Here is a 20,088-nt window from a genome sequence, read left to right as displayed (position 1 = left end):
TACAGTAAACAGGTAACTGTGTTCTTGTGATGTGGGTAGGTGGCCTACTATGTCCAAGTGAATGTGGGCAAAATGACGCTGAGGTTGATGAAATGTGCCCACTCCTGAATCCATTATTATTATTATTATTATTACTAGCTAAGCTACAACCCTAGTTGGAAAAGCAAGATGCTATAAGCCCAAGGGCTCCAACAGGGAAAAGTAGCCCAGTGAGGAAGGAAAAACTAGGAAAAATAAAATATAACAACACCACCAACATAAATATTTCCTATATAAACTATAAAAACTTTAACAAAACAAGAAGAAGAGAAATAAGGCATAATAGTGTGCCCAAATGTACCATCAAGCAAGAGAACTCTAACCCAAGACAGTGGAAGACCATAGTACAGAGGCTATGGCACTACCCAAGACTAGAAAACAATGGTTTGATTTTGGAGAGTTCTTCTCTTAGAAGAGCTGCTTACCATAGCTAAAGAGTCTCTTCTACCCTTACCAACAGGAAAGTAGCCACTGAACAATTACAGTGCAGTAGTTAACCCCTTGGATGAAGAGGAATTGTTTGGTAATGTCAGTGTTGTGAGGTGTATGACGACAGAAGAGAATTAGTAAGGAATAGGCCAGACTATTCGGTGTATGTGTAGGCAAATGAAAAATAAACCGTAACCAGAGAGAAGGGCGCAATGTAGTACTGTCTGGCCAGTCAAACGACCCCATAAGTCTCTAGCAGTAGTATCTCAATGGGTGGCTGGTGCCCTAGCCAATGTACTTTGAAGTTTGACGAAGTACAGGTACAGACCCAATCCTTAGCATCCTTAGTAATGCAGTGCCAAATGAACTTCGTCTTCAGTAGCTAATTAGTAGATCGGTGCGAGGGATGTGAGAGGCCATGGATTAAATCAAACAACTGTCGGCGCATGGGAGCAGGCATCCCCGAGTGTGGCCTACCAGTATCGACGTCACAGAGGAGGGTAGCGTTGGAGTTGTCGAGGCAGATGTCTTCCCAACGAAGTGATGTGCAGGATGTCCTACATGCTTGAAACTCTGAATCTTTTTGTTGGGCTCCTCCAAAAGCGTTTTAATCCAGTCCCAGGTGAATGGCGGCCAGTATGTTTCTTAAGAGAGCAATGGCAATGGGATTCCTTTTCCCTGGGACATGATGAAGGGGGGCAGTTGTATTCAGCCATGGCGAAGAGATGTTGGCATTGACGGGCGGACTAGACGTCAGACTTTCGAATGAAGGCATGCATCAAGGGGTATGTGGTCCGCGTGAATTACGGAGGCGTACCCTCTAAGAAGTGGGAAAGTGACGGACAGCCACGTGCACCACCAGCAAATCGCAGTTGAAGGTAGAGTAGCCGGATTCTGCATTAGACAGTTTTCTACTGAAAAAAGCCAATGGGCGGGGCGAGCCTTTGACCACCTGCTCGAGTACTGCACCGATAGCAATGTCACTGGCATCAGTGGAGAGGAGAGGGGCATGTGGAATGGGAAAAGTGAGAGCAGCAGCAATTTATATGATATTCTTTGCCTTGCAGTGAAGAGTGCCCAACTTCAAGTCTTTTGGCTTGCCCTTGAGGGAGGCATAGAGGGGGGAAAGTGTGACGGCGATGGGGGGTAAGAACTGGTGATAATAGTTTATCATGAACCAAGAATTCTTGCAGTGTTTTGACAGTCGAGGGAAGGGGGAAGTTCTGAAGAGCTAACACTTTCTCAAGGAGGGGGTAGAAGACTTCAGGAGTGATGTGGTGCCCCAAGAACGATACTTTGTTGTTGCCAAAGGTACACTTGTTGTACCAGACTACAAAGGTATTCTGTTGTAGGAAGTCGAGGACGATGGGTAGGTGATGGAAGTGTTCCCCATTGGAGAAAGAAAACACAAGTATGCCATCCACATTACATACGCAAAAGGGAAGGTCACCTAAGATGCTATCCATGAGGCATGGAAAAGTGGTCCCAGCATTAAAAAGGCCAAACCAGTAGTAATTGAATGTGTATGTGCTGAATGCGGTGGTGATGACAGTCTTGGGGATGTCTTCTGGTTTCATGGACACCTGATAATACGTGTGCTACTACTGCAGGCTCAGGGCACATGCGTCCCAGTAGAATGGTGTGGGGGACATGTTAACACTAAGCATATCTCTTCCCTCAGTGGGGAGAGTGCACTTGTCCTAGAGGAAGTGGGCGTGAAACATGCTAATACTAAGTATGTCCCATCATTCGGTGAGGGGAGTGCTCACAAATCCATGGGATTGCGTGAAGCTCTGTTAGTGTAATTGTTGAGCACTTGAGTGTGAGCGCGCCCTGTGTTCACTAATGTTAAGTGTATCACTAGTGAGCTAAGCCCAAACAAGGTCTGGCACACAGTGCTTTCTGGTGTACGCAAAGTAGCACATTCATAGGTAAATGATAATTCAAGGTAAAAAAATTTATGTTTGGAGACGTATTGCTTCAAGTGAAGATCTATTTGGGAAAGTTATTCCTACCGACATCATCTTCCAAATTCATAAGAAGGACAATCGGAGACACACTAACACTAAGCATGTCTCTAAAGACTATCTCAACGGCATTGTCATAAGGTGCTGAAAATCTTTCCCCTTCTGAGTTAAAATTCCAAAAGTTACTTTCAAAGAAACATTTCAAGCCAAGTTTGCTTAACTATAGACAAGAAATCTCAAAAAATATAAAAAAAAATAAATAGAAGCCAAGAACTTCAGCCTGTGCCAGAACGTTTGGAATCAGAATGTGTGCTGAGTGAGCAAGCAGATGGGGGTGGGGCTTCCCTGCTCTGGGCCAGTAACTACCGGTCACCCGTCTACACCTCATTATGAAATTATAATTCCTGTACAGTATATTCCAGCTTCGCTCATGATTTACCCTATGTAAAAGACAAAGGTTTGTATTTGTGATGGAACAAATATTAATCAATGAGTTTTAAAAGTATATTTTTTGGATGGCTCTATACTCACATACTTGACGACAGGCTGAGCATTCATGAGCAAATATACACCGATCAGCATGACTCTGGGCAACTCGGGCTAACTCTTCATCCCATTCCTGAAGCCAAAAGACTGGAGCATTAATTGAGTTTCATAAATCACAAATCTCTTAAGACTGTAATTTGAGTTTTTCATAACAATACAAACCTGAGTCTCTTAAAAGGAGTATGATTTCATTGAAGCTGGAACTCAGCTGATAGAATTTATAACAAGATAATGGTAGTTACTGATGGGTGGTGGGTAAGCCCTGCCCATTCAACATGCCCCTGAGCAGCAACTTTGACCTTAAACTATAACCAAGAAATTTAACTTCAAAGAACTTAGTTTAGTATAGTTAGGAAACAATAAATTTTTTAAACAATTTGTATTTTTTCCCAACTACACAAACCTGTGTCATTTATATAAGTTCATTCCTAAGTCATTTTGTCACTAGAAATGAAAAAGTGCCCAAATAGAAACCATGTATGGTTACCAGCCACATCTCTATGCTGGGTCAGTGCGTTCCAGCTTCTCTGGCTTATTCTCCGTATGGCCTATTGGTAGCATCCTTGCTTGGTGATTGCCAGACTGGGGTTCAAGTCCCACTCAAACTCATTAGTTTCTTTGGTCACTACAACCTCACCATCCTTGTGAGCTAAGGATGAGGGGTTTGAGGAGCCTATAGGTCTATCTGGTGAGTCAGCAGCAGCCATTGCCTGGCCCTCCTTGGTCCTAGCTTGGGTGGAGGGGGAACTTGGGCACTGATCATATGTAATGTGGTCAGTCTCTGGGGCATTGTCCTACTTGATAGGGCAATGTCACTGTCCCTTGCCTCTGCCATTCATGTGCTGCCTTTAAAAGCCTTTTCAAAAGCCTTTAAACTTGAAGGGTGGAGGAGGTAGGATATTTGGATAAATGACTTGGGTTGTTTAGCTAAGGAAAATACAAATTGTTTTAAAAATGACAAATTCGTAGATAATTTGTATTTTTCCTAACAATACAAAACTTAGCTATTTATTTAGGAATATTACTTTCTAAGAAGCTGAAATGACAAGCCATTACAATTTAGCAAGGGTTAACTACCCACACCGCTAGTTAGTGGGGGTAGGGGGTGGTAGCTTGCTACTGCTCCCACTCACACACCGGTGATTTAGCTCACTTTGCTTGGAGGTAAGACTTCAAGGGGGATAGGGCTGGCGGGCAAGTTTATATAAATAGCTAAGGTTTGTATCGTTAGGAAAAATAAACATTATCTACGAATTTGTCATTTGTTCCATAAGAGGAGTACAAATCTATGCTATTTATTTAGGGGTGACTCACCCATTAGGAAGGGTGGACGTCCCTGCCAATCTGGCTTTTGACTTTACCCGGGGGCTCCTTATCTGTGTATGTTAATACTGAAACCTTGCTACGCAAGGTCCGCGGCCTACGCAAGCTTTGTGTTGAGATATTTAGAAGTGTGACTATCTAGGTAAAGTTATTCCAAGCCTTTTTGTAGGAAAAACTGTTGTAGCCAAGACTTTCCAAATACCACCTCGCAAGGGTATGGGGATGCAACAGTATTAGCTTGATACTAGGTAGACAAGGGAGCATGATTTACCTGCAGTGGTTTGAGGTCAGCTTATGTAGAGAACCCAGGATGCTGCTTTTCCCAAGAGAGGAGAGTATGAAGAAAAGAATAAGAGCCAGGCAAATCTTTTCATTCACGCAGACTAAAACCAGGTAACAGTGCCCTCAACCTTCTGCTACTTGTCCAATAAGGAGCTTGAGGTATACAACCAGCTGTTGTGCAGCCACCACAGGACCGATAGAGATCGTATTGAGTTCCTGTGGGTCACGTCTTGCAAGAGAAAGGTTGTGAAAGTCACCTGGAGCTTTCACACCCTTGCTTGTAGAAACTGCGTCACAGAGTAATCTGCTTAGAAGGGCCAGGGGCATAGCTATGCCCCTGACAACGTGGGTCAAGGTGTTGGATGAGGATCTGGATTCAGGGCGTAATTGATGACTCTGTGAATCCAGCAGAGATGATGTTTTGGTGATCCTCCTCTTGTCTCTCCCAGAGCTGATGACAAGAGAAGGGACCCGGGTCAGCTGTTGCCGTTCTCTTGAGGTAGAGCCTCAAACCTCACCACGGGTATAGTAACAGATGATCTGGATTGTCAGTTACTGAGTGGAGACTTGTTGTCTAGGATCCGTCACCTCTGGAGACTGTGTCTGGCAACATAATTGGGAACGAAACTGAGCGTTACCTTTCACCCTTCTCATGAATGGGCGATGTCGAAAGAGAGACCATTAAGTTCCTTGACTCGTTTGGCTGCTGTCAAAGTGTGTAGGAACACTGGCTTCTAAACCATGTGAAAATTTGTTCCTTGGTGAAGTGGAAAGTAAGGAGGTCTCCTTAGAAACCGGAGAACTCGAACTATGTTCCGAGAGGGAGGTCTCAATTCCAACTGGGAAAAGGCAAGTTGTAAGTCCACATGAGGGAGCCTTTGTAGAGTGACGGCCAAATCCGTTTTCATTCATAGAAAATGGGAATATTATTAAGTGGGGTGGACTGTAGCCGTCATTCTAAAATCGAGTTCGTAGAAAACTGGAATACTGTATTTTGAACTGTGGCCGTCGTTCTAAAAACAATTTTGGCGGGAGAAGCTAACTTAAAAAACCCACCTAACCTATGCTAAAAGCCGTATCCTTACCCAGGGGGGCTTCACCCCCCCGGACCCCCCCCCCTTACCTACTACGGGAGCGAGAAGATTCGTGGCCGGAGTAAAAACTCGAGCCACAAATTTTCAGGTAATTTAGGGTTTTCGGCAAAAAACATAAAAGTGTGCGTTTAAGCACATATTTAAGATCCGTAGACCATTTCCAAACGTTTTTATTCTATACAAGATATAAGTCGGAGCGATAATAAGCAAATTAGGACGCTTGGCCGTAGCGCTACAAACTACCCCACATGAGTTATGAAAGATCTAGCAATGAGAGGGTGTCCCTTCCTTTCAGTTTGAAGGCGAGGCTCAAGGTTGAGTGATTGTCTTTACCTGCTGAAACTGAATAGGGGGTCTTTTCCTCCTGTATATACTCAAGGATTCCACTATTGCTGCAATAGTGGTATCGAGTGGAGAGATATGCTTTCCCATGACACCAACCACAGAAGATGTTATACTTTGCCTGGTAGACTGATGCAGAGGAATTCCTCAGATATCTAGACAACCTCTTCGCAACTTATTGCGAAAAGCATCTGTGAGGACATGGCGAGAGTTCTCTTGGAGACTCTATGAGAAGCTGCAGAAGGTTTGGAAACCGTTATGTGTAATGCCATAGCAGAGCTATGAGAGCTCTTGAGAGGCTGACCAATGTACTAGCATTTTTGGGCTCAGGCCATGTCGTCCTGATGGAAGTTCCTTCTTAGTAGCTTCCTAGGTTATATTTGACTACAGTTATATATCCCAGAGAATTTTACTAAAGGTATCCAGAATTTTAACTCCTGGAGCGAATATCCCTTATAATTTTAAAAGGGATATCGCATAATATCAGAGGAAGTATTCTTGACACGTCTCATAGCTAACTACACCCCTAATAGCGTTAATGCTTCGAGAGGGAAAGTGGCAAGAATTATAGGTGTGCCGTTATTAAGGCAACGCTCCTACTGTACTGCAATTGGGCGCCAACCCGCCCCTGTGTGGCACCATCTAACCATTCTTTCTCTTGTAGGTTTGCTGACCGGTGTTTATCCCGTGTTATCTCTCGCTATTTTGGACTTGTTTCGTTGCAATGATGTCTTCACCAGCCTCATCTGCCTCTGGAAAGTTAAGTAATATCTTTGAAATGTGTAAATGTAAGCTCTTGCCAGTTTTGCTCTTCGATTGAGATCGTAATTAACATAACAAGAGCTGTTGCCAGCCGGATGGCGTCATGGACGCGGTCATTCTTTCTTGTACAATTAGTTAGCCAGAACGACTTTCCCAGCATTATTCGCTTTAATAAGTTTAGCTATTTAGCAATATAGCTAGGAATTATTATATTATGCCCGTGTTGTTGTGGGCTGGCAGATTATACCGAGCCCCAGAGGGCTAGGCTTCCTAGCCAAGGCACCTACATCCTTAATGCATGATATACATTCCTGGTAAAGTTTTATTGAAGCTCAGGCAATATTTATTACAATATGTTATTTTGATAATAAAATAAATTTTTGAATACTGTATACTTACCCGGTGATTATAATAGCTGCAACTCTGTTGCCCGACAGACAACTCTAAGGTAAAAACTCGCCAGCGATCGCTACACAGGTTGCGGGTGTGCCCAACAGCGCCATCTGTCGTCCAGATACCCAGTACTCAATGTAAACAAAGACTCAATTTTCTCCTCGTTCCACTGCGTCTCTATTGGGGAGGAAGGGAGGGTCCTTTAATTTATAATCACCGGGTAAGTATATTCAAAAATTTATTTTATTATCAAAATAAAATTTTTCAATATTTAACTTAGCCGGTGATTATAATAGCTGATTCACACCCAGGGGGGTGGGTAGAGACCGGCAATATATGTTTACATTATTATGAGCTAAGAGTTTTTATTTCATTTTAGAAGTTATCAAAATAACAAAAACAAAATAAATAGGTACCTGGTAAGGAAGTCGACTTGAACAATTACTCTGCCTTTTAAGTACGTCTTCCTTACGGAGCCTCGCGATCCTCTTAGGATGCTGAGCGACCCCTAGGATCTGAAGTATCAAGGGTTGCTACCCATACAACAGGACCTCATCAAAACCCCTAATCTAGGCGCTCTCAAGAAATGACTTTGACCACCCGCCAAATCAACCAGGATGCGAAAGGCTTCTTAGCCTTCCGGACAACCCAACAAAACAACAATAAAAACATTTCAAGAGAAAGATTAAAAGGGTATGGAATTAGGGAATTGTAGTGGTTGAGCCCTCACCCACTACTGCACTCGCTGCTACGAATGGTCCCAGTGTGTAGCAGTCCTCGTAAAGAGACTGGACATCCTTTAGATAAAAAGACGCAAACACTGACTTGCTTCTCCAATAGGTTGCGTCCATTATACTTCGCAGAGATCTATTTTGCTTAAAGGCCACGGAAGTTGCGACAGCTCTAACTTCGTGTGTCCTTACCTTCAGCAATGCTTGGTCTTCCTCACTCAGATGGGAATGAGCTTCTCGTATTAACAGTCTGATAAAATAGGATAAAGCATTCTTTGACATAGGCAAAGATGGTTTCTTAACTGAACACCATAAAGCTTCAGATAGGCCTCGTAAAGGTTTAGTTCGTTTTAAATAGAACCTAAGAGCTCTCACAGGGCATAAGACTCTTTCTAGTTCATTGCTTACCATATTCGATAAGCTGGGAATATCGAACGATTTCGGCCAAGGTCGAGAAGGTAGCTCATTTTTGGCTAGAAAACCAAGTTGTAGTGAACATGTAGCTTTTTCTGACGAAAATCCGATGTTCTTGCTGAAGGCATGAATCTCACTGACTCTTTTAGCTGTGGCTAAGCATACCAGGAAAAGTGTCTTTAAGGTGAGATCTTTCAGGGAGGCTGATTGTAGCGGCTCAAACCTGTCTGACATGAGGAATCTTAGTACCACGTCTAAATTCCAACCAGGTGTAACCAAACGACGCTCCTTCGTGGTCTCAAAAGACTTAAGGAGGTCCTGTAGATCTTTATTGTTGGAAAGATCCAAGCCTCTATGCCGGAAGACCGATGCCAACATGCTTCTGTAGCCCTTGATAGTGGGAGCTGAAAGAGATCGTTCTTTTCTCAGATATAAGAGAAAGTCAGCTATTTGAGCTACAGAGGTACTGGTCGAGGATACAGATACTGACTTGCACCAGTTTCGGAAGACTTCCCACTTCGATTGGTAGACTCTAAGGGTGGATGTTCACCTTGCTCTAGCAATCGCACTGGCTGCCTCCTTCGAAAAGCCTCTAGCTCTCGAGAGTCTTTCGATAGTCTGAAGGCAGTCAGACGAAGAGCGTGGAGGCTTTGGTGTACCTTCTTTACGTGTGGCTGACGTAGAAGGTCCACCCTTAGAGGAAGACTTCTGGGAACGTCTACTAGCCATCGAAGTACCTCGGTGAACCATTCTCTCGCGGGCCAGAGGGGAGCAACTAGCGTCAACCTTGTCCCTTCGTGAGAGGCGAACTTCTGCAGTACCTTGTTGACAATCTTGAACGGTGGGAATGCGTATAGATCTAGATGCGACCAATCTAGGAGAAAGGCATCTATATGAACTGCTGCTGGGTCCAGGATTGGTGAGCAATATATTGGGAGCCTCTTGGTCATCGAGGTTGCAAAGAGATCTATGGTTGGTTGGCCCCAAGTGGCCCAAAGTCTCTTGCATACATCCTTGTGGAGGGTCCATTCTGTTGGAATTACTTGTCCCTTCCGACTGAGACAATCTGCCATGACATTCAAGTTGCCTTGGATGAACCTCGTAACTAGTGATATGTTTTGACCTTTTGACCAGATGAGCAGGTCCCTTGCGATCTCGTACAACGTCAGTGAGTGGGTCCCTCCTTGCTTGGAGATGTACGCCAAGGCAGTGGTGTTGTCCGAGTTCACTTCTACCACCTTGCCTTGAAGGAGAGACCTGAAGCTTTTCAAGGCCAGATGTACTGCCAGTAGCTCCTTGCAGTTGATATGCATTATCCTCTGACTCGAGTTCCATACTGTAATCCCGAACATTCCCGACCGTCTAATGTCGCGCCCCAGCCTACGTCCGATGCGTCCGAGAAGAGAACGTGGTTGGGAGTCTGAACAGCCAGGGGCAGACCCTCTCTGAGGCTGATACTGTCCTTCCACCAAGTCAGGCAAGACTTCATCTTCTCGGAAATGGGGATCGAGACCGCTTCTAGCGTCTTGTCCTTTTTCCAGTGAAATGCTAGGTGATATTGAAGAGGACGGAGGTGTAGTCTTCCTAATGACACGAACTGTTCCAGGGATGATAGCGTCCCTATCAGACTCATCCACTTCCTGACTGAACATCGTTCCTTCTTCAGCATGTTCTGGATGCATAACTGGGCTTGGCTTGTTCTGGGGGCCGACGGAAAAGCCCGAAAAGCTAGACTGTGAATCTCCATCCCTAAATACACAATAGTTTGGGATGGGACCACTTGTGACTTTTCCATATTGACAAGGAGACCTAATTCCTTGGTCAGATCTAGAGTCCACTTTAGATCCTTCAGACAGCGACGACTGGAAGAAGCTCTGAGAAGCCAGTCGTCCAAATAGAGGGAGGCTCGGATGTCCGCTAAATGAAGGAATTTGGCTACATTCCTCATCAGCCTCGTAAACACAAGAGGAGCTGTGCTTAGGCCAAAGCACAGGGCTTGAAACTGGTAGACAACCTTTTCGAAAACGAATCTCAGAAAAGGTTGGGAGTCCGGGTGGATGGGGACGTGGAAGTAGGCGTCCCTTAGGTCTAAAGAGACCATCCAGTCTTCCCTTCTGACCGCTGCTAGAACCGACTTTGTGGTCTCCATGGAGAACGTCTGCTTTGTGACAAAGACATTCAGAGCACTGACGTCTAGCACCGGCCTCCACCCTCCTGTCTTCTTTGACACCAAGAAGAGTCGGTTGTAGAATCCCGGGGTTTGATGGTCCGAGACTTTGACCATCGCTCCCTTCTCTAGTAAAAGAGACACTTCCTGTTTCAAGGCTCGTCTCTTGTCTTCCTCTCTGTACCTGGGAGAGAGATCGATGGGAGACGTTGCTAGAGGGGGTTTCCGTACAAACGGGATCTTGTACCCCTCTCTGAGCAACTTCACAGATTGTGCATCTGCGCCTCTCTTTTCCCAGGTCTGCCAGAAGTTCTTGAGTCTGGCTCCCACTGCTGTCTGAAGAAGCTGGCAGTCAGACTCTGCCCTTAAAGGACTTGGTTCCTTTCTTCTTTCCTCGTTTCCCTTCGGCACGAGCACCTCCTCTGCTGGAGGTTCTGCCACGAAAGGGCGGAATAAAACGGGACGCTGGAGTGTCCATCCTTGGTCTAGCTGACAAGGTAGGCAAAGGGGGAGCTTTGCGAGCGGAGGACGCAACAAGATCGTGAGTGTCCTTCTGTATCAATGAAGCGGCTATTTCCTTAATCAGGTCTTCTGGAAAAAGGCACTTGGAGAGAGGAGCAAAGAGAAGCTCGGATCTCTGGCACGGTGTAACTCCAGCTGAAAGGAATGAGCATAGGTTTTCACGCTTTTTAAGGACTCCGGACACAAAAGATGCAGCAAGCTCATTAGACCCATCACGTATGGCCTTGTCCATGCAGGACATAATGAGCAAGGAAGTCTCTTTCTCTGTTGGAGAGATCTTTCTGCTTAGGGCTCCTAGACACCAGTCTAAGAAGTTAAAAACTTCGAAGGCCCTAAAGATACCTTTCAAAAGGTGGTCCAGGTCCGAAGATAACCAACATATCTTCGAGCGTCTCATGGCAAGGCGGCGGGGAGAGTCTACGAGGCTTGAGAAGTCGCCCTGGGCAGAGGCAGGAACTCCCAAGCCGAGAACTTCTCCCGTGGCATACCAGACGCTCGATCTAGAAGAGAGTCTAGCAGGGGGAAACGTAAAAGCTGTCTTCCCTAAACTCTTTTTGGACTGCAGCCATTCTCCTATCACCCGCAAAGCTCTCTTGGACGAGCGTGCGAGGACGAGTCTAGTAAAGGCAGGAGTGGTTGACGGCATGCCTAACACAAACTCTGACGGAGGAGAACGCGGAGCCACAGAAACAAACTGGTCCGGAAATATCTCTTTGAAAAGGGCCAAAACTTTCCTAAAGTCCAAAGAGGGTTGCGTAGACTTAGGCTCGTCCAGTTCTGAATGCGGTTCATCTACGTGTGCAGCAACATCATCATCAGAAAGTCCCTCATCCGATAACTGATGAGGGAACGGCAACGGAGTGGGTAACGGCTGGTTAGCTGAGTCCGGTCGCACGGGTGCATGCGTGACTGAGCCGGACGCAACTTCATGGAACTGCTGCCCAGTCTGTGAGCTGGCAACAACCATAGCAGCGCGGGGACGCACAGCGTCTACTCCAGACTGTCTGGACTGATGTGGGTGAGCAGTGGCAACCACACTGGGTTGAGGAGGTTGACGCACCGCGTCAAAACAAAACAACTCTGACGGTTGTTGAACCTCACGAACGTCAACGGAGACCTCCGTGCGTCGCTGAACGTCAACATGCGGCTGGCAGATCACACTGGAACGCATGGGTGGCGGAACTCTCTCAACTGGTGTGCGTGAGAAGGTTACCTCAGCGTCCACAGGACGCACAACCGATCGTGTGGGCGGTTGTAGGCAAGGAGCTGCACTAGCTGGTGCGGCAGCAACCTTCTCCGCACGAAAGTCCTGCATAAGAGACGTTAGTTTAGACTGCATGTCTTGCAGTAGAGACCACTTAGGGTCTACAGGAGCAGGTGCGGCGACAGACGGTGTAACTGTCTGAAGCGGTACCGCTTTGCCTCTCTTAGGCGGTGAGCAGTCATCGGATGACGGCAGCGAGTCCGAACTGACCCAGTGGCTACAACTGGGCCGTTGGACTTGTGTGGAAGGGACCGACTTGCGCTTTAACGGTCGTGAGACCTTGGTCCATGGTTTCTTGCGAGAAACACCTTCCGAAGACGAGGTATAAATGGGCTCTCTCGTCTTAGTTAGGCAGGGGCGATCTTGGGTAGATACGCCCGATACTACGGAGGGAACGTCTGTTCGCTGATTAAAGCCTCTCGAACCCATTTGTCGTACGACATTGCTTCTCCCCTGGACTTGGGAGCTTGCAAGAGGTCCCGGACTAGGAGGACGACAGGCACGAACAGACGAACCCTCAAGCGCAACACTATCCACAACACTACCACTCGGCACTTTATCACTTCCCACTGCACTTTTGCACTTCAGCTCCTTCACATCCGCCATGAGCTGATTACGGTCACTAGCAAGGGACTCAACTCTCTCACCCAGAGCTTGGATGGCACGCATCATATCAGCCATCGAAGGTTCCTGAGTGCCAGGAGGGGGATAGGAGCAACCACTACAGGGGAAGGAATAGGTTGTGGGGCATGAGGAGAGGAAATATCAATAGAACGAGAGGAAATTCTCCTAACTCTATCTCTCTCTAGCCTACGTGTATACTTTTGGAATTCGATAAAATCGAATTCCGAAAGCCCAACGCACTCCTCACACCGATCTTCCAATTGACAGGTTTTATCCCGACAATTGGAACAAACAGTGTGAGGGTCGATAGAAGCCTTCGGAAGACGCCTTGAACAGTCCCTAGCATTGCACTTCCTAAATTTTGGGACTTGTGAAGGGTCAGCCATTTTGAATTGGTCAAAGGGGAATTCAAAAAACTATCAAAAAGTCATCAACAAAGAATCCGTAATCAAAAAGAATTCAAGGATTTGTGTGAAGAGAAACCCTGCACAGCGAAAGCTCAAAACTAGAATAAAGTACTTCACCAATTAGTTGTGAAAAAACTCCAGTTTAGCAACAGCGAGTAAGTACGTCTTGTCGATAGCACGACAGAGAGAAAATTGAGTCTTTGTTTACATTGAGTACTGGGTATCTGGACGACAGATGGCGCTGTTGGGCACACCCGCAACCTGTGTAGCGATCGCTGGCGAGTTTTACCTTAGAGTTGTCTGTCGGGCAACAGAGTTGCAGCTATTATAATCACCGGCTAAGTTAAATATTGAAAATAAGATATTACTGCATAAAAATTTTCCTCTTCCAAGATAGTATACGAGATTGTTTCGGTGAACGATTCTCACTGCGCCTAGGCTACGAGCCTAGGGGCTTTAGTATACTTTCATACATGTCCCCAATTGCTCTTGTATTGTCTTTTAAGGGGAGACTGACACCTCCTATACCTTTTAAGTCAATACTAATCTCCTGGTGAGATTTAAGAGCAATTCCTCCTCCCTCTGATTAGCCTAGGCTATCCTCGGTTAACTTTGCCTTGAACTGAGTTCTGGCAAATCTTTACTGGGGTGTTCCGTTTCTTTCTCTTAACCACTGAGTCGGATTTGAGCTTAGAACGGGACATCAGAGTAGAATGTCTGTTTGACAACCGCTCGTCTTGGTGAAATGATTTCCCAAGTCAGGTTAGGTTGCCTTTACAGGAGGCTAGACCTCCCTAGACCATACCCTGGAGGTTTTATATGACAATTCCTCCTCCCATGGCCTAGCAGACAGTCCTGTGCTAGTAGATCTTAGGCCGAAGAATTGATTTCTTCAACTGCCTAAGATCTCTGGCACGAGATTCTGTTCCCTTTTGAGACTGCGTCCTGTGTGCCGCCTTCTCGCTTAGACTAACCCAACCTGGGGAATTGAATTCCCCAACTATGAGGTTGTCTACTATGGGATCAGAATCGCTCAGGTTAGGTAGTGCCTTCGGGTATTACCTCACCTATAGGACCCTTACCCCTCCCCTGCTGCCCTTTTTGTGTTGGCCTAGCCATCACACACCCTGGCCGTCATTCTACATTCAACCCTATGGGTAGTCTGAAGAATTGGCCTGAGGTTCCCTGTCTGCCGCAGGCTGAGCCAGCTGCCGGCAGGAACCCTCATCTTTCTTAGAGTGTTCTTCAGTCCTTCCTTGGACTGCCTTCCATAGCCCATATGGTTGGATGGAAGCCCGAATACATTCCCCCTTCCATATGAACCCTCATTCCGGATGAAGGCCGGCAAGGCTGAGCCTTTGCCTTCCTCCATCCTCACTTTTCCTTTATCTTACATTAACCCTGGGCCGACTGCCGGCAGCCATGTCGGACGTCTGTCCGCCGGCAGTTTGCTCTGCCGCCACTTGCCATGGGCCGCCGCTGAACGGAGACCCAACGGCAGTAGGCACACCCTGACAGGCAGCCGGCAACTATGTTGTCTGCCGGAAGCCGGCAATTCAAAGTCTGAAGACATTCTCCGCCGGCTGTCGGCGGGTCCATCTTGATAGAGGGATCCCTCGGCGTCCGGCAGCGGAGCAACTGCCGGCGGCCTGCCGCCCCATTATCCTGAAGGCAGTACTGTATATACCTTCAATAACCCAGGCCAATGCCGGCGTATGCCGGCAGGAACTGCAGTACTGGCGGCAAGTTGCCGGCAGTCAATACTGTAGGCTATACAAAAGTTTTTCCAACTTACAAGGTGCTTCATGTGCAGCCTATTGTGAGACGATCACAGCTGGAGAGCTTTTCTCTCTGCTTATTAATGGTTGACAGCCATTATCATTAAAAAAATCCCCAATATTGAACATGGAAAACAGTGTTAAGAAGACACTCTATATCTAAGGATATCACCTTCTCATATAATTCTTTAGGAATTACTGCTCAATATTGAAGGAGGTCATAGCAATGGGCTGGACAGGAGGCCCATGTGGGTGTCTTTCCTTGTTTCTAGCTTACTCTATCCTAAACTAAATAATACTATAAATATGTATGATGAAATCTGAGAATTTCACCGAATACTTATATGCTTTCTTTCTTTACAAGAGGAGCATCCCAAGTGTGGGAACCACTTCTGCAGGGTCCGGAGTAAGAACTTCTGCGGACACGATTTGTGCAGGACCCATGCGTGCTGCGCAATTACGAGAGGATCTCTTAAATATTGGGACCCAAAGGTATGTACCATTTGTGACAAATTGGTAAAGGAGGCTTTTGATGATCAAAAGTCTACAGAGTCAAGGGATGCAGCAAGGGATACGCTGCGTAAATGGGTCAGGGGTTTTCAGAAGAACACCTCTGGCCCATATCTTCCTAATGAGAAGATGAGGGCTTGTTTGTTCTCTAGGGCATCTCCAGATGCGATTGTCCCCCAGGCTGAACCTGAGATTCCCCTCGTCCAGATTCCGGTAGAATCTGAAGTTTCGGATGCCTTGAAGGACATCCAATTAGAAGATGACATATCGGTTGTCTCCGAGGAGACTGAACGTAGTCTCCTGGTAGAAAATCTGGAGCAAGAAGCCGTCGTGCCTCCTGAGAGCTACGTAGAGAAAGCCGAATCGATTTCAGTTTCATCGGCTACGGTGGCCGGGCCTGTACCGTCGACCTCTTCTTCTGCCCCCCCAGCTAGACTCGATCACCATCATGTTGCACTCACTTTTGTCCATGTTCCAGGACATGCAAAAGAAATCGTCCGAGAAGGAGGCTTCTCTACGGACCGAGATGCATTAGCTCGTGTCTACGCGTTTAGCCCCGAAGAAGCTAAACATCAAAGATCTTCCCGCCTTTTCTGACATCAATCCTTGGAGGTATGCTGAGCACATGCTGATGTCAGGGGGGAAGATCTTCCTCTCCGAGAAACTGGGCACTGTCCCAGTAGATGATGTGGAGTTTTGGCCCAGTAACGGGGCCTATCTGGACTGCTATGTCCGCCTAAGGACGGAACCATCGTCAAAAGAGGAAACAGAGCCGAAAGACGTCATCGTTCTTGACCTCCCCAAGGCCCAGGCCTTGTTTACCAACACCTTGAAGGAGAGGGCCTTCACTAGTTCCAAGGTGCCAGCTCTCAGCAAGAAGCACCCTTCCTTCATTGCTGATCCGTCCCATGCCTTCCCCTTTATGGACAAAGGGTTTAAGGCAGCCTTAAAGGCAGTTGAAGCAGGGAAACCTTGCCCTACACACGAAGAGTGTAAACCCTTTTCCCTTGCCTTACCATCAGGTGATGCGGACTGGAAGGATGTTCACAACACCTTCTCAGTTTGGAAGCTGGAGGCAGACATTGCCGGACGACAGTTCGGTGAGGACCTCCCAAGGTTGTCGGACTTTCACCTGCGCAGGGAGCAGGAAACAAAAGAACGACTTGCCGCCTCTATGTCTCTGCAAACTGATTTAGAGACAATGGCAAGTATCTCTGAAACCCCGGACATGTACATGGTCTTCGCCAAGGCTCATTTGGCAACGGTCACCAAAGACCTGTACAATTTCATCAAAGCCCGTAGGGCTTGTAGGGAGTTCGTGTTCACCTTGGCTGCGGTGAGACACGAACCAAGGAAGCTGATAGCCTCCAATATCTGGGGAAAAGACCTCTTCCCAAGCGAAGTGGTCAAAGAGGTCGTGGACAAAGCCGCCACGGAGAAAAGAAATCTCCTTTCCAAGTGGGGCTTGTCCTCTAAATGAAAGTCTTCTGCTGAAGAGGGTCCCCAGCCTAAAAGGAAGACTAAACGACCTAGAGCGCCCTCTCGTCCTAGACAACAGCAGCTCCCCATGGCCGCGGTGCCCCAGACGGTGGCACAACCAACCACTTTTCAGCTGGTGCCCCCAAGCAGTGGCGACTCAGTCGCCTGTTTTCACCCCAGCTTTCGAAAGGCAATCAACGACCTTTAGGACAAAGTCTTGAGGTTCCTTTTGAGGATCCTCTAGACGCCCCTTCAGAGGTAGGGGCAACAAGGGTGGACGTGGCCAAGGAGGCAAATCCTCCAATCAGCACTCCAAGTGAGATGCTACCGGTAGGAGGGAGACTTCTCCTCTTCCGGGATCGCTGGACCTTCGATCCCTGGGCCACAGCCTAGTAAAGAATGGACTAAGGTGGAGTTGGAATGCAGCTCCACCGAGCTTCCCTCAATTCTTCCAACACTCAACCCCCATATTGGAAGAATATGTTCAGGAATTCTTGGACAAGAGAGTTATAAGGAAAGCAAAGTCCATCAAATTCCAAGGAAGGCTATTTTGTGTTCCGAAGAAAGACTCGGAAAAGCTCAGAGTCATTCTGGACCTATCACCACTCAACAAGTTCATAGTGAACTACAAGTTCAGGATGCTGACGCTTCATCACATAAGGACCCTTTTGCCCAAACAGGCATATACAGTCTCCATAGACATGACGGATGCGTACTGGCACGTTCCAATCAACCGTCAAGTTTCCCCCTACCTAGGGTTCAAATTACAGAAAAGACAGTACGTCTTCAGAGCGATGCCCTTCGGTCTAAACATAGCCCCAAGGGTATTCACCAAGCTTGCGAATGCAGTCATTTATCAACTACGCCTAAAAGGAATTAAGGTTGTAGCCTACCTGGACGACTGGCTGGTGTGGGCAGCATCCAAGGAAGAGTGCACGCAAGCCTCAAAGGAAGTGATCCAGTTCCTGGAACACCTAGGATTCAAGATCAACTTGGTAAAGTCTCGTCTATCTCCAACTCAGAAGTTCCAGTGGCTGGGTGTCCACTGGAACTTACAGTCACATTGCCTCTCCATTCCATCAAAGAAGAGGAGAGAGATAGCGGGATCTGTCAAGAGACTCCTTCAATCCACCAGGATTTCAAGAAGGCAACATGAGAGAGTATTGGGGTCCCTCCAGTTTGCTTCAGTGACAGACCCAGTATTGAGAGCTCAATTAAAAGATGAATCAGGAGTTTGGAGAAAATACGCATCAAACGCTCGAAGAGATCTAAAAAGACCGATACCGAATCGTCTGTGATCCCTACTCAAGCCATGGTCGGAGGCCAAGTACCTAAAGAAGGTACCCTTACAACTGCCTCCACCGTCAGTCACCATTCACATGGACGCGGACGTCTCAAGAGAAGGATGGGGAGGCCACTCTCACAATCGGAAAGTCCAAGGAACCTGGTCTTCCCTTTTCAGAACCTTCCACATCAATTTTCTGGAAGCCATGGCAGTTTTCCTCTCACTGAAGAAACTGAAACTTCGCTGCTCCATCCACATCCGTCTGGTTCTAGACAGTGAGGTCGTAATGAGATGCCTAAATCGACAGGGCTCGAGATCGCCTCAAATCAATCAAATGATATTGGCCATCCTCCGACTAGCGGAGAAGAAGAGATGGCACTTGTCAGCAGTCCACCTTCAAGGGTTCCGCAATGTGACAGGGGACGCTCTATCCAGGGTCAACCCGAGTGTCAGGATGGTCCCTAGATGCAAGATCATTCTCCTTCGTCTTACGCAAAGTCCCAGGACTGCAGATAGACGAGCGACAACAGGAAGCTACCCCGGTATGTAGCCCCGTACGAGGACCCTCTAGCGGAAGAAACGGATGCAATGTCCATAGATTGGCACAGATGGTCCAAGATATACCTGTTCCCTCCAACCAACCTTCTGCTGAAAGTCCTCAACAAACTGAGATCTTTCCACGGACAAGCAGTGATAGTGGCCCATAAGTGGCCCAACAGCGTTTGGTTCCCCTTGATAACAGAACTACGCCTGAAGCTGATCCCGTTGCCGGATCCACTTCTGACTCAACAAGTGCAGAAATTGACTGTCTCAGCTTCATCACAGTTAACCCGGAACCTTCATCTCATGATTTTCTCGCCTTAGCAGTCAAGAAAAGGTTCGGAATTTCAAGAGAGAGTATTAACTTCTTAGAAGAATACACAAGTCAAAGTCAACAAGAAGACAATATGAGTCTTCCTGGAAAAAATGGGTTGCCTTTGTCAAGGCAAAGAAACCAAAGGAGATTTCTATGGATTTTTGCTTATCCTTCTTCATCCATCTCCATGAACAAGGTTTAGCAGCCAATACGATTGCTTCATGCAAATCTGCCCTAACAAGACTATTGCTTTACGCCTTCCAGGTAGACTTCTCTAACGAAATCTTTAACAAGATTCCTAAAGCCTGCGCTAAACTTCGGCCCGCAGCCCCTCCAAAGCCCATTTCATGGTCCTTGGATAAGGTTCTTCACTTAGCATCAACATTGAACATTGAGGATTGCTTTCTGAAAGACTTGACTCAAAAGGTGATATTCTTATTTGCACTGGCCTCAGGAGCCAGAGTTAGCGAAATAGTGGCCCTCTCAAGGGATGATGGCCACATTCAGTTCACAGACTGTGGAGAACTGAAACTCTTTCCGGACCCGACATTTCTTGCCAAGAACGAGCTGCCCACTAAAAGATGGGGTCCCTGGAGAATCTGCCCTCTGAAGGAAGAAGCATCCCTCTGCCCAGTGGAATGCCTAAAGGTCTATCTTCGTAGAACTTCAGACTTCAAGGGAAGTCAGCTTTTCAGGGGAGAAAAATCAGGTTCAATATTATCCTTGAAACAACTAAGGGCGAAAATCACCTACTTTATTCGTAGAGCGGATCCAGACTGTACACCCGCAGGTCATGATCCGAGAAAAGTTGCCTCGTCTCTGAATTTCTTTCAGACCATGTCGTTTGAAAACCTTCGTGCTTATACTGGATGGA

The 20,088-nt window shown here is 46.9% G+C and overlaps 1 protein-coding gene across 2 annotated transcripts in view; it reads right to left on the bottom strand.

Annotated features, from left to right (window-relative positions):
• LOC137630234 (CRISP/Allergen/PR-1-like) overlaps nt 1-20,088 on the bottom strand; it is a 273,374-nt gene that overhangs the window by 165,469 nt on the left and 87,817 nt on the right. For both annotated transcript variants that reach the window (XM_068361692.1, XM_068361691.1), the window contains exon 2: nt 2,967-3,054. In XM_068361692.1, the coding sequence (XP_068217793.1) occupies nt 2,967-3,054 (88 nt within the window). The remainder of the gene's footprint in view (nt 1-2,966; nt 3,055-20,088) is intronic.

This window comes from Palaemon carinicauda, chromosome 38 (assembly GCF_036898095.1).
Source record: "Palaemon carinicauda isolate YSFRI2023 chromosome 38, ASM3689809v2, whole genome shotgun sequence".
Taxonomy (NCBI): Eukaryota; Metazoa; Arthropoda; class Malacostraca; order Decapoda; family Palaemonidae; genus Palaemon; species Palaemon carinicauda.
This window is presented reverse-complemented; position numbering and strand designations above follow the sequence as displayed.